The sequence below is a fragment of the Phytophthora sojae genome (assembly GCF_000149755.1).
Source record: "Phytophthora sojae unplaced genomic scaffold PHYSOscaffold_1, whole genome shotgun sequence".
In the NCBI taxonomy this organism is placed as follows: domain Eukaryota; phylum Oomycota; class Peronosporomycetes; order Peronosporales; family Peronosporaceae; genus Phytophthora; species Phytophthora sojae.
In genome coordinates, this window is record NW_009258115.1 from 3,099,246 (window position 1) to 3,114,165 (window position 14,920).

At 56.0% G+C, this 14,920-nt stretch overlaps 3 protein-coding genes across 3 annotated transcripts; 2 read left to right on the forward strand and 1 right to left on the reverse strand.

Moving 5' to 3' along the window:
* Positions 1–1,075: 1,075 nt before the first annotated feature.
* PHYSODRAFT_476640 (hypothetical protein) lies at positions 1,076–1,555 on the forward strand (the record flags this gene model as incomplete). The annotated part of the gene is made up of 1 exon (XM_009516379.1): positions 1,076–1,555. A coding segment is annotated over one exon (480 nt), but the record flags the coding sequence as incomplete, so codon positions are not given.
* A 3,226-nt stretch (positions 1,556–4,781) lies between these two features.
* Positions 4,782–7,031, reverse strand: PHYSODRAFT_246157 (hypothetical protein; the record flags this gene model as incomplete). Its single annotated transcript, XM_009516380.1, has 2 exons — positions 4,782–5,448; positions 5,485–7,031. 2 exons carry the CDS (start codon positions 7,029–7,031, stop codon positions 4,782–4,784), a joined length of 2,214 nt encoding a protein of 737 aa, XP_009514675.1.
* A 735-nt stretch (positions 7,032–7,766) lies between these two features.
* PHYSODRAFT_321217 (hypothetical protein) lies at positions 7,767–14,082 on the forward strand (the record flags this gene model as incomplete). Its single annotated transcript, XM_009516381.1, has 11 exons — positions 7,767–7,813; positions 8,196–9,170; positions 9,250–10,651; positions 10,723–10,970; positions 11,110–11,560; positions 11,630–12,550; positions 12,885–12,965; positions 13,042–13,230; positions 13,440–13,707; positions 13,788–13,861; positions 13,936–14,082. The coding sequence occupies 11 exons, from the start codon at positions 7,767–7,769 to the stop codon at positions 14,080–14,082; spliced, it is 4,803 nt and encodes a 1,600-aa protein (XP_009514676.1).
* Positions 14,083–14,920: the final 838 nt, after the last annotated feature.

A 14,920-nucleotide genomic window follows, 5' to 3' on the forward strand; every position in this document is an offset into this window, starting at 1 on the left:
CTACACTAATTCAAATTCCATAGCGCCAAACCCCAACCAATCCGCCTATCTGTACCAAATAACGTCGCGTCCAAACGCGATTTGAACTCCAACAAATCGCTCACACAAAAATTAGTTGTACCGTCTCAACGTGTATCGTCTCAATGTGTACCGGCTCAATGTGTACCATCTCACCAAGTTGCTAATCACTCTACCGTACGCGTATGATAAGAGGAGGGTGCGTAACTATACAGATTTGTGGTGCAAAATATACAACTTTGGGGAGCAACCATATTGTGGGGGATGGAATATGTAACCCTGGCTAGATTATAATAAGATGGTTCGAAGTATAACGGCCGGCCGGCGGATTTACCCCGGCCTCTTAGCCGGACGGCAAAATTGCGGGGCGGCTGAATTGACTCGGCTTCTTATCCGAGTGACTGGATTGCTAGGACCCCGCAGTGATCGGTTGTACATACACAACTAACTCAAACGCTTATACTGCAAACTCACAGGCTTCTACTTTCTTCTTGTTGCGAGGATGTCTACGTGGATACAGCTCTCTCTTCTTGACAGCGCGGATGACTATGATAGCTACCGTGATCAGCTCATGTGTTGTACCGCCGTGTTTCACAAAGTGGACTTCGATGTCTGCCGCATCTGTGGCGAAAAGCACACGATGATAGAGCGTCGACTGAAGTGCTCAAGCAAAACCTGTATAAGGTTTGGCAAGTGTGGAGTTGTGTGGAAGGTATTCCATTGCAAGGGACAAGATAAGTGGCGTGTACTTGTGAACTCGAACAACCACGTGAGAGGATTGCTCACGTGCAGCGAACAACACACTCCCCTCGTCACTCGCCCTATGTAAGCGTTTATCGCTACCCAAGATGAGGTTGGACTGCCACCCCGGGTTATCGAGGTCCATCTGAAGAAACAGGTCAACATTCGACCGTCGCGGGGAGGGTGACCTACGCTTTCTCAGGTTCAGAACGCCCTAAAACGTATCCGAAAAGAACAAGGGCCCAAGAACTCTATCCAAGCAATTCACAGACTGGCCCAATCGCGCTGCTACAAACCCGAGAGCCCACCAGAAACGGCATTTGTGTTTAGTGCAAAACTGGACGTCGATGGCATGACTTATGTTGGCTCGGGAGATGACGATGACCCGTTTATTGTCGGCGTGACTTCACTAGCAATACTCGACAGTTGTATTCGCTTCAGTACGGGTGACGCTCGTGTCCTGTTCCATGCTGACGCAACCTTTAAGCTGAGTGATATTGGGTACCCCGTGATAACCTGCGGGTTCACCGACCAAGCCAGGAGATACCAAGTCGGAGCTTTCTTCGTGGTGAGTCGCCGCACCGAGCATGAGTACACGGAGTGCTTCAGGGCTTTTGTGGAGTTAGTGCGCAGTCTTCGAGGGATTTCTATTCGCTGTGACTTTACAATGAGCGATGCGGAGGATGCTCAATTTCTCGCACTACAAAATGTACCAACCTTCCAGCACGCCACGAAGTTGATGTGTTTTTTTCATGTCCTGTACAATGTACGGAAACGTACACAGCACCTGCTGTAATGGGCATACCTTGGCTCACTACTACGGCTTACACGTATGCGCACGTGTATGAGGAAGCGTAGGTTTCTTTTACTTGAGTTAAGTATACTCGAGATCCACGAGTATACTTTAAACAAGATAAAGACTCCAAGTAGCGTGTTTTGGTAAAAGATGAGAACTGCTATTTTGTTTTATGTTTCTGTCTTCCTCTAAATGTAATATTATAAACTAGGAATCTGCCAACGGCTGGTTGGCAGGATTCTGCTAACATGCAAGTCACTCATTGGCTAAAAGATGCTGCTTTCAGCCAATAGGAATCCTAAATGTGTATGGACCACCCGTCGTGGTCGTCGTAAATGTATGTAGCCATTGGTGTACCTTACACCAAGGTCGAGGAAGTGTTCAAACCTCTAACAGACATCGCATCTGTTAGAGTAACAAGTGACTGTAGCCACTTGTGCGTGTAACCCCGTTCCACCATCCCCCCGTCAAGGTTAGACGTGCCGGTCTCGGCACGTCAACCACCATTAACCACTTAGTCAATGCGTGACGTTGAAGAGAGCGCGCTCGTAATGGAACGAGCGCGTCGAAGCTGAAGACCGCTGGCGCAGCAGCGGAGAACCTCTCTGCTGCTGAGTAGCATGCGCGGCAACGTGCGAAGCGCGTCGCTGCCACGGGGGCAGGTACCTATGCCTGCCCTGGAAGTGTCTTCGGGCGCTGCTGTTAACAACAGCGCTCGCATTACGTTCCAGGGTGCAGCGCATGGTGGACTTCGTACGCCATCACCATGTCCGGGACGTCTTCGAGCAAGACGTTCCGCGGCTCCCATGTATCTTGGTTGGGAGGGAATCCTCTCCAACGGATACGAAAACGAACTGGTTGCCTATTCGTTCTCGGGATACTGTGATCAACAATCCGCTCAACAATCCATCGAGTTGAGCCGTGTGCATCACGAATCGGCGGCGGTGGTGGTGGAAACACGCCCCGTGTGTGGTCAACTTGGTGTTGACCCTGATCTCGCGTCTCCCCACGACCGAGTTCCGGTCGTGGAGTAGTTTCAGAGCGCTGGGATCGGCGCTCTGAAGTATCCTCAGGTTGCGGCGGCCTCCCAGACCGCCTCGATCGTTCCGGCCGAGCTGGACCATTAGCCCGACCCGCTGCTCCAGCGCGAAGTCGCGCTGGAGAGGACGATGGCTTCCGCCGAGTCTTCTGCTTCGGTTCAGCCGAGCTAGGTGGCTCGTGCTGCAGGTATGGCTTCAGCCGTCCGACGTAGAACGTCGGATGGAGGCGCATACTAGACGGTATATCCAGTGTGTAGGCGTTGCCGTGCCGTGCTGTGAGATCGGGAAATGACTGCGGCCGGGCGAGTTCCGGCCGAGGTCTAACTGCCTTGAGCTTGCGAGAGATGGCTGACCGAGGGCTCTGATTGGTCGGTCACATTCCCCGCGCGTTAGTGCCCAGAAGATTGATAGAGACTACGGAGTGACAGGAGGGTCTCGGCGGGTCAAAATAAACCGCCTGCCGAGGCCTCCGAAGTTTCATTGTGGGTACACTTTATGCCCATTAGGAGTTCGGATTTAGGACGAAGTTTCGTCCGGTTGTAGGATCAGCTCGAAAGCTCGGTCCACACTTGATATTTGTATAGACCTTAGGGATTAGCTATAGGAGAGGCCTGACAGCCTCTAAACCATTAAACAGAGCAGAATTTCCCCCCCGGACCCCGGGGACTGTTCACTGTCACCCCAGTCTGAACGGTCTTCCGTTACGTCAGAGGGTTCGGCTGGAACTTGGCTCGCTATCACCCCTAGGTCCGAGGCGTCGTCATCGGTGCTAACATCCGAAGCTCCTTCACTCTCAGACTCGATTCAACCTTCGGTACTAGTGTCATCGGCTTCCACGTGCACGGGAGGGAGCGCCACCGGATCATCACCCACTGGTGAGCCGTCGGTGGCGAGTTGCTCCTGCTCCTCACGCTTAGCGATTTCACGTTCCCACTACTCGGCACAACTCAGCTGGCGGCCGTGCGTCTGGGAGGCTTCGGGTGGCCGGGATAACACTCCGGCCGGCACTGCATATTCCGGTCGCTCCACAGCCGAAGGCTGAGAGGCCAGCCAATCCGCATATGCATCACACTCACGCTTGAACACCGTTTCATCCCGACTTCCGTCATACGCCAACTTCTGCCAGTCCTCGTATCGTTCCGAACTGAGTCGAACATAACCTTCAGACTTCGGGAGATCTCCGATCGGTACCCACATTAGCATAGGTGAGTGAGCACGGCAAACCGTAAAACGTTTCGACACGTTCGTCAACCGCACTCTCTCGACCTTGCCTCGCCGAAACTTCGTTACCGTAGGCAACAGAGACTTCGTGCGACGTACCCACACCTCGTGTGTATCCAGAGGTGGTTGACGCCTCGGTACTCTGTACTCTGCGAACTCTCGGCTCTCAATGATTAGGTCCTCGGACGGACCACCGTTGACGTGCAGGCCTTCTTCACCTTGGTCATTCAGCATGTTCAGCGTCTTAATGAGTGGAATACTCACCTCGTCCGGCAACCTCGCGGTCGCGTGGAACAAGTCCAAGCGCACTCCTGCAGGAATCATGGAGTCGGTGCCGAGGACTACATCCACGCCAGCACCATGATCCATAATCCACAATTCGAATTCGTACACTCTGCTCCAGCCGAGGGTTACTTTCACGAGAGTTCGTCTCTCGGTTGTCACGGTTCCTTTCGTAAAACCCTTAACCTCCATACAGCGGCCGTGACCTTGGATATCACGCAACCGCAACTGCTTCGCGAACCGTTCGGAGACCACACTAACATTCGCGCCAGTGTCCAATAGAATCCTCGTTCGCGTGTCATTTACCGCGCCCTTGACCAGAGCTCTCATCCGAGCTCTCTTGTCGAACTTCTGCGCGGACCACCACCCCAGCCTCTCGCCTGGGAGTAACTTCGTCACCCCACTGGGCGTTCGGCCAGGGTGTCCTTCTTGCACCGCACTTGAGACCCAAGCCTCGGTGCCATCTTCATCATCTTCATCATCATTCATTTCACTTGTTACTCCTCCACCGAGGGTTGCCCCTCTCTCCTTTTCATTTTCCGTCGTTTTCACACATTCCTTGTCCTTGTCGTTCGGCCGTTTACTTTCGCCCACGAATGCGTAGACACAGTCTGCATCAATCGCGGGCTCAGCTAACTGTGGCAGCCCGATTGGGACCAACCCAGTTTCAGTTGGCGGGCTGCCTAGTTTAAATTGCCACCGAAGACTAGGCTTTGGAGCACTGGCGAGAGGTCCTTCTTCTCGGCCTTCGTTTTGATGAACGAAGTGAGGGCTTGACGTGCTTCGCGCTTGCCGATGTCATGCACCTGCTGGCACAGTCGGCAGCGGCGGTAGGAGTAGTGAGCCGAATGCCCGGCTCCACCACAAGCTGCGCACGGTTCGTACTGACGCGGACGACCATCACGGTTGTCTCGGCCGGGTTCACCACCCTTGCGTTGACGTTGGTCAGGGCGCGCGTACGTTCCTTCAGCTGCTTGGCGTCGCTCGCGCTCATTGGCAGCAGCGACGTGAGCTCCTTCCTCACCAGAGCTGCTAATGTCACTGTAGCCACCATCACTCGGATCGCTCTCGGAGTAATGATAATCACTGGCGTCACTCTCGCTGTCGCTGTACGGGGTACGGCGTGGCGACGAGCGCTCGGCTCTACCACCCTTGGTACCGCGGACTTGCAGTTCAGCGACCAAGTCTGACAGCGAAGCTTCAGCTAGCGAAATGCGCGGAACATGGCGCGAGTCATCACGGCGGCGAGAGTCTTCGCGGCGACGTTCGTAACCACGGTCGCGGTCGCGACGGTAACTGTCACGCGAAGCTTCGTGGCGACGGTCATCACGACGACGCGGTTGGTCTCGACTACGCGAGTGGTGAGACGAGGTCTCGCGCGACTACCCACGCTCTTCAGACTTCAAGATGTCGTTGATCATGTCCTCGAGTTCGTGAATGCCCTTCACCCGGACGTGGCAAAGCCGGCGTTCGAGGCCTCGGTCACCGCACGTCTCGAGGAACCGCTGTACATGGTCCTTCGCATCGCGACCACCACTCTCGAACTGAAGGCCAGCATTACGAGCGTAACCATTCAGTCGGTTGAGGTAGTCACAAAGGTGTTCCGAGGACTCGCGCTTTGCAGAGTAGTAGCGAGCCTTCGCGGACTGGCTGAACTGCAAGCAGTAATACTTGATAAACGCATCGCTCAGTCGCTTCCACTGACGCTTCGTCCTCTTCGGGAGTTGACGGTACCAGTGAAGGGCACCGTCCCGAAGGCTCAGCTCGAAAGCCATGCACCACTCGTTAGGCGGAGTGTGCGTTCCCTTCATCTCATAGACGAAATCTCGGAGCCACTGCATAGAGTTTTCACTCCGATTGCGGGCTCCTGAGAAATTCTTGATCTGCGCAAGCGGTCGGTGTGTGGTGATCTCGAGCCGAGGAGCCGAACTCAGTCGCTCCATCTCGCTCACTTCACGCACTTGACGGGGCAACTCATCGCTCGGGCTGTCAAACCCATCTTCATAGTCGATGTTGTCATTGTCGTCCTCGTCGGACGAGGAGTCATCGCGCGGTGTAAACCGGCGGCTTGAGCGTCGCGTGGAGCTTCGTTGCGTGCTCCGCTCGCGTCGCGAACCTTCGGACTCACGCGCAATACGGTCGGATCGACTCGCCGACCTAGGAGTCACCATGTGCAAGTCTTGGAAGTACGACGAACCTTCGGTCTTGGCGGAGAACACTCCGTCCGTCGCTTGGCTTTGGTTTGACCGCTCGGCGGACTTGTTGGGTGTCTGCGGCAGTGGGATCTTCGAAGGATCAGCTTGCTCCCTCGCGGGGCGAGCACTCGGGGGGCGTCCCAGAGTCAGGTCCAACTCCCCGAAGCTCAGGCGAAGCTTCCTCTTCCCCTTATGTAGCTCCTTGCCGGCGAGACCCGGCGTCCAACTCTTGATCGAGACTTCGGACGGACGAGTCCTTGGCTCGTAGCCCATCGCTCGTAGGAGAGACACCGTGTCCTCGGCCACCTGAGTAACCGAGGTCGACTCAACGGGGTGTTGCAACTCCTCCTTCAGCTCAGCCCAAGTCGCTTGACGCGTCATCTCGGGATTGAACTGCCATATCCACTCGCTCGACTCCACCATCTGCTCGAGCATTCTGCCGAGCACCTTGTTCGCAGCTGGAGTGCTACTTTTCAGAGCGGGCCGACTTCCGCGGGATTCTTGAGGACCCTTAGTAACCTGCACCAGAGCCCTCGAAGCCGAGGTCTCGGTGCCATTCTCAAAGTCGTCATCCGCATGGTCGGGTTTCGCCACTTCATCAAATTCTGCGACGAGGTTCCGGGACAAGGAGCGCGAGCCTCCGCTACGTCCCACGGACAGCATCGCATCTTCTTCATCTCCGAACTCCTGCGTCGTCGCTGGAGTCTTCTCCTCCAGGTCATCATAGTCCATCATCATGTCATCCTTGGCGTCCGAATCTTCGTCGACCGACTCTTCGAAACTGACCGACCTTTCGGAGATCGTCGACAACCGAGACGTTAAGTCACTCGCGATCGTTGACGAACCTTCGGCGATCCTCGTCCCGACTTCACCGGCGTAGCTGGTACCGCTGACTTGGATCCTTTCGCCATCTTGTTCTTGTTCTTGTTTCTTCTTCTCTTCTTCACTTCTTCTTCTCTCCTCAATGCTCGTTGGGCAAAACCTACACAGACCACAACACACAATCGGTCACACCAGTCCTGGGTCGCGGCACCAGTTGTCGTGTAGGAAAACACGAGTTTACGAGTCCTCGCCCAATCAACCGAAGTCTCTAGGACGAGCCCTATCAACAACACACGCCGTCTCCGAAGAGTCGGCGATAGATTGTCGGGATAATAAACCTGAAGACCAGGTCCGATCCCTTATACGGGCTGGAATGTGCCTCCCTGTGTGTTGCGGGTCAGGTAGGTTTACCCTTCGTTAAAATATAAGAGCACCATTAGCCACGAGCCACGGCTATGACGCAATGTGTAATACGTGCTTTCGCACTAAACCTCTGTGGTCCCTCAGAAAGGAAGGGTACCAGGCCAATCGAAGCCTCGGCTAGAAGTCAAATACATCCTTGCCTCACACCCAGTCAAACGTACAACTGTACACAGAGGTCTCTAATACCTCCCAACACTCGGCCACCTACTCACTCTTGGCCTTACCAGGATGAACACTCTGTCAATGCACCTTATGCTCACCGGCAGACATACCCCGTGCAGCCGAGTGTATCCAGACCCTACGCTAAGCTTAGCGACTTACCGTAGACGGACTTGACCCTTGTGTGGCTTGGACTGCAGTGGGGTTGCGCGAAAGCGCTACTTAGTATCCTAGCCTTAGCTCGTGTCTAGTGGTACATGTTTTTGGGGTTGACCGAAGACAACCTAAGGTGCACAGAGGCGCTTGCAACCGACCCGGTGTAAGGGATCGTTCCTGGTCTTCAGGTTTTGATCCATTTAGCGCTTACCTTTGCAGTTTGCGTGTTGTTGGTGTCTCTAATACCTTTTGGTAGAGGAGGATTTTAGTGGAATTACCACACCACAACTGGTGCCGCGACCCGGGATTGGTGTGACCTTCTGTGTGTATTGGTTGTTGTAGGTCTTTACCCCCAACGAGCGAAGAGGAGGAGGAGAAGAAGAAGAGAGAAGATGGCGAAGGGAGTCAAGTCAAGCCAGCGGTACCAGCGACGCCGGTCAAGTCGAGCGGAACGCACAACGAGGCTTCGGTGCGCTCCGGAAGCTCGTTCTCGACCCCAGCGACGGATCGGATGGAGTCGATCGGCGAGCGTTCGGCGAGCTACGAGACGGCGATTGATTCCTCGGACGCCAGAGAAGACGATGAAGATGATGACTGGGATGTCAGGACTGTGATGTCCGAGACTTCGGAAGCTGCGGTTGTGTCGGCAGGCCGCAGTGGAGGATCGAGGTCGATCACCCGCGACCTCTCCGAAACGTTCAACGACATGCCGGGCCCCGAGCCCGCCTGCGACGCGGATGGCGGTGCGACCGAGGGTTTCAAAGCCTCGGTGACGGTAAGAGGGGCAACTTCCAAGCCGGTTGGCACTCGTCCTCCCCTCAACGGCGATACTCCGGCGGCCAACAAGGTTCTAGGCCGATGCCTGGAGCTGATGAAGACCAAAAGTGAGTGGATGCAGTTGTTCTCCCCGAAGCAGGTCCGTCAGGCCATCTGGATGGACCTCGGAGGGGCTTTGGCAACGCCGATCAACTCAACGAGCATTCGGCAGGCCGCTCAGAACACTGTGGACCTCCTGCGTGCAATGGGGTGCGAGCCCCAGATTCTCCCGACGGAGCCTGCACTCGCGAGCTGGACGCCAACCACCGCCGCCATGGCGCTTACCAAGTGGAGGAAGAAGTTACGTGAGGCCTTTGGGGTGGCAGACCGAGGCTCAACGAAGCTTCGTTCGACCCCGGGAGCGGTTGACCCCTCCAAGGTCCCGCTACCAGCGACCCCTCGGAAGGCAGCCACGGATGACGGATTCTTCGCAGTCAAGGGCGAGCGAGGCTTCGCCTTACATGCAAGACTCGCACATGGTAACCCCACGATCTACGGACCGTACTGAACGTCTGGCTAGGGAGGCCGAGGTTTCGTACGCAACGCCTGGCACGCGCGGGGCAACCGGTCGCCGGTCCAGCCGCCGTTATGACCTCCGAGATGGCTCGTCGGACAGTGACGATGATCTCGGGTCCGACTGTTACGAGGGCGACCTGCCAAACGAATGGGCTCGTCAGGTGCGCGAACGGAGCGCGACTGACAATCATAGCTCAACCCCGAAGCTCGAGATTACCACGTACCTACCTCTCTGCAACATCAAGTCGTTCTACGGTTTGCGCGACAAGAGCGAACACTCCATGCAGTGGCTTCGTACGTTCGTCTACGAGATGAGGGGGACACATGCACCGCCCAACGAGTGGTGCATGCCGTTCGAACTCAAGCTCAGAGATGGGGCTTTGTATTGGTGCCGCCAGCTTCCACGCAAGACGAGACGCACGTGGAAACAGCTGTGCGAGGCATTCATTAAGTACTACTGCTCGAAGTTCTCCCAGTCTGCAAAGGCTTGGTACTACTCGGCCAAACGAGAGAACAAAGAGCATGTATGTGACTACCTCAACCGGCTCAACGGCTACGCTCACAACGCCGGGGTTCAGTTTGAGCACGGGGATCGTGACGCGAAGGACCACGTCGAACACTTCTTAGTTACGTGTGATGACCGAAACTTAGAAGACCGTCTGTGGCACGTTCGGGTCAAGAGCATTCATGTCCTCGAAGACATGATCAACGACATTCTGCGTCACCGCGACCAAAAGTCGACTCGCGAATCATCGTTCCACCGCTCCCGCAGTCAAGATGACAGACGCCGTCGCGACGCGCGGTCGAACGAGGATTCTCGAAGTGGTTACCGCCGTGAACGACGTTACCGCGACGAGGACCGCCGCGAACGACGTTACCGTGACGATGACCGCCGCACCGATCTTCGTGACGAGGACCGCCGCCGTGACCGACGTGACGAGTCACCGCACCGGTCGAGGGTGACTTTGGTCGATGCCCTTGCCGATGTAATGGCGGAATGGAACGTCGGAGGCTCGGTCGGTGCACGCAACGAGACTCTATACGCCCCCCGACGTGATGCTGAGGCGAACGAGGATTACTTCGAGGATGAGCGCCAATACTCGGACGACCAACGCTTGGACGAGGATTCAGACGCTGATCTCGACTCGGATGGGTCTACCCGACTTGTCGCTGCCTCTAACAATGCTGAGCGCAGGGCCGCAGCCGAAGGAATGTTCGCTCGGTCTGATAACCGACGCTTCAGGAACGGAGGAGGCCCGTCCAACCGTGAACGAGATGGTCGACGCCAGTATGGACCGTGTGCCGCGTGCGGAAGCCCGTCCCACTCGGTGCACTTCTGCTACCGGCGGTGCAAACTGTGCAAACAAGTGCACGACGCTGGGAAGTGTGAAGCACTCCATGAGCTCACCAAGCTCCTGAAGTCCAAGGCCGACAAGAAGGATCTGTCGCCAGAGTTGCAAAGCCTTGTGTATGGAAGCCATTTAAACTAGGCAGCCCGTCAACTGAAACTGGGTTGGTCCCAATCGGGCTGCCACAGTTAGCTGAGCCTGCTGTGGATGCGGACTATCTGTTCGCGTTCACGGGCGAAAGCAAACGGTCTGATGACCTGAAGAACAATGAACGTGTGAAACCGACGGAAAATAGAGAGAACCGAGACGCAAGTCTCGTTGAGATTGGTATTGATGAAGATGATGATGATGAACGTGATGGACACCCGACCGAGGCTTTGATCACAAGTCTGGGGACCACCTCGGAGCCTCGTTCGGGCGGTGAAATTACTGCCCGGTGAGAGACTGGGGTGGTGGTCGTCCCAACGATACGACTAGAGGAAGCGAATGAGAGCTTTGGTCAATGGCGCTGTGGACGACGCGCGAATGAGGATACTCCTTGACACTGGAGCGAATGTTACCGTGATTTCTGCCAGCTTCGCCAAGCGGCTACATGTGCGAGAAGTCCGAGACCACGGACGAAGTCTCGAAGTCCGCGGCATCAACCCAGGGGTGATGAAGACCCGGCGACGGACGCTCGTCAAGATCACCCTCGGGTGGGAGCAGGTCTACGAATTTGAAATGTGGATAATGGATCACAGTGCCGGAGTGGATGTGGTCCTTGGGATGGACTTCATGATCCCGGCTGGAATCCGGCTGGATCTATTTCATGGCACCGCACGCCTTCCGGACGAGGTCATGATACCACTGCTAAAGTCGCAGAGTGTTGAAGATGACGAACCTTACGGCACGCAGCCTTCGTGTGGGCCGACCGAGGATTTATACGTACCCGGTCGCGAGTGGCGACAGTTTCGACTGCCGCGCCAGCGGCTACCTCGTTCGGAGTACGATGTGTGGGTACGACGCACGGGCAAGCTCGTGCCGACCGTAACGAGGTTTCGACGGGGGCAGCCGACGTGGGTACGGCTCACCAATATTACGACCACAGCGGCATAGTGCGCCAAGCATGACTCCGTGGTGCTGTGGGTACCGCATGGTGAACTACCGCGAGAGACCGGCTACGCGAGGTTGGACTCTAACAAGTACAAAGAGTGGCAGGTGTTGGCCTATTCAACGAGTCGTGATGAGACTCTGCAAGGAAGAGAACGTCGTCTCTACGAGCAATGGTTGGCTGAACAGCCGCCTGCGGTCGAGCGCCGAACTTACCCGACGCCGCGAAAGATCCTGCCGAGGCCACCGGATGCACCGCCATGGCCAGAAGGCCGTCAACAAGCTCCGTTGGATGATGAGTACTCGTCACCCGATGTACATGGCTACGACGACGACCCCAGGGTCAGTGGAGGCTCGGTCGATGTCGCTCGAGCTGATACAACCGATGTGGATCGTGTTGGTGGGTCGAACGATGGTTCGGACGACGAGGCCAGCGCGTCGGATGACTCGGACGTACCCGGAGATTCGCCGCCTAGCCGAGCGGGTTGCCTGCCCGTGAATCCGAACAGTGGTGCTGACTCCACCGACCAGGGAGCGACATACGCCTCGGTTGAGGCATCGGGAGCCAGTGATGAGCTGCGTGATGGTGACAGCGTGACGAACGACGGTTCGGAGGATGACCGCGACGTGGCGGCAGTGGCCAAGACAACTACATCGGATGTCCTGCCAACAGGGACCGCTGCGTCCAGCCTGGAGCCAGGAGAAACGCCGGCTGCGGTGTGTAGTAGCGAAGTCGACTGGGGTGTACACGACCCAGGGCCTAACGACGTTCCTACTGAAGCCGGAGCCTCCACCGCTGACGCCGACTCTGAATTCCATGATTCGGATGTAAGTGCGATCGATGACCCCGAGCAGCTACTGGAGGCGACCTATATCTTGGTCATGCATGCCATGGTTGCAGAAGGGTCTGGCGAAGGTGATGACACCGTGAACGATTGTTTCAGGGCATGTCGCAAACAAGATTAATCTCACCGAGAACGCGCTGGAGTATCTACCGACACCTCGACTGAAGCCTACCACTCGTATTTGGCCCTACATGGAACGAGGTAAACCAAGACATGAGTGCTGATTCTCGGTGGCGGGCTGGCCGAGGTTTCGAAGTGGAACGAACTTGAGATTATGAACCTGTTCGCAGCCGAACATCGTTCGTTTTGGTGGTGACATGTACGCGTTGCGAGGGCAGCATGATTTGTTTGCACGTGGCCCAACTCGCGGACGAGGACTAATTGCATACGTTAACGACGATTGACCTGCTCGCGAGGGTAACCCAGCTCGCGACGACAGACGAAAGAAGCTACTGGAGATGATGATTGAACTGCCTGCGAGGGCTATCCAGCTCGCAGTGACAGACGAAGGAAATTACTGGAATTTGCATATTACATGTGATGTGAACGAGTCACGATGGAGTGTCATGTCAGAATGCCTCGGTCGGCACCTCAGATGAAACGAAGAAGGATGAAGCTCAACGGAGGGTGACCGAGGCTTCGGACGCCGATATTAACGTGGAAAAAGTTCGCGCCCGTGCGCCGGACCTCGGCTTGCGACGAAGTATGGATTTGATGATGAAGAGGAGATACGAGTGGATCTGGGACAGCTACGACCGACATGTAAGTCTCGTTCAAGACAGCAGTACCTGCTGTAGCCTGCGCGAAAACTGTGGGAACCCTCAACGAGAATTGGTGCGACACGATTGCAACACGGCGAGTCGTCGGGTGGAGGCTGGGGCACCCAGACTTTACGTTACGACCACCGAGTATTTGCTGTAAGAGCACCACGAACCACGGTCAACACTGGTACGGTTTCTCGCGCCAAATAGGAAGAAGCTGAAGGCACCACCGATGTTTCTGGTGCGGTGGTTCCCGAGCCGCAGACAGAGGCAACTAAGCCCGAATTGGTTACGACCACCGGAAAGTCCGGATGGAACTGTGGAAAGAAGGCAGCGAAGTCACGGTCGACACAGCTACACTATCTCCGAGTGATAACGAAGCAAGTCAAGGTGGGACCGACGTTGGCGGTGCAGCGATTCGTGGTCTTCAGGCTGGGTCAACCATACCTGCTTCCTTTACGACCACCGAAGTTCCGACGTAGGGATGGTGTGAGGCAGGACGAGTCATAGCACGTTCCCTGACTACTGCACTTGACGTTGAACCCTCGGACGACGCAGAACTAGCTACTGCAGATGCCGGTGATGCCGAGAAGTATGCGACCGAGGTGTGTCGAGCGGCGGTCCGATGGAACGTCGGACCATACGACCACCGGAACTCCGATTGTTTTGCATTGCGGCCAGAAGTGTGGCAGGGCATGTCGCTCAGTTTGAGCCCCAGGTGATGCAGCACTATCAAACGCAGACGCCAATGCTGTCGAGGAGACTGAGCCAAGGCAGGCCAGGGGCAGTCAGCGGGATGGCGATCAAGCGACCAACGTCGGACCATACGACCACCGGAATTCCGGTGATGTGACCATGGATGGGCTTCCGCTTAGAGCGTGGCCGGCTACAGTACGTCGTTCCGATTACGTTTACTCGCTAGAGAAGCCGCCAGTGAAGCTGAAGAGAAAGGAATCACGATGCGAAGAGCAGCCGTCAGCTTGATGTCGATGAAACAACCAACGTCGGATCATACGACCACCGGAATGGATCTGGCAGGATTCCTACTGCGCGCCCCGTAGCGGCTCCAAGCGTCATCAAACTCTCGTTGGTCCCAGCAGAAGATGCAATATCACCGGAGGAACCTTGTGGTGTGTCGACCGACGCTTCAGCAGCGACGGAAGGTACTGGAGACGGGGTCACAGGTGCCGTTTGTGCCGGTACCGTATTATCAGCGTCAACAGGAGCGCCGGTGGGAAATGAAAGATCTTGCGGCCCTAGCCAGTGTTGCAAAGTGCCGGTGACTACATTGACAGCACCCTGGGATGCCGGAGAACAAGCTGGCGTCATTAACGAGGATCCAACTGATGGCGAAGAGCAGCAAGAACGTCGAGCGTATCGGACCAGAACACTGAAGGTCCAGGAGAGCGGCGGTCCCAGCGGTCAGGCGCAAGCGCGATGAATGAACCATGGAGTTTACGGACCGGAGGCGCCTAGACGCTCACCTGTTGTGGAGGCTCGTGTCCAAGCGGGGGCAGTTGTGGTATCGGATATGGAGATTATCGGAGCGATTGCCCGTCGCCCAAGAATCAAGGTACAATCAAGGAGCAGCCAAGTGCGAGATGGAAGTGGCTGCTTTGGTTAAGCTGACGACATTATCCTCGTTGGAGTGGCAGATAGTGGCAGAAGCCTCGTCGGGTCCTAATACAACC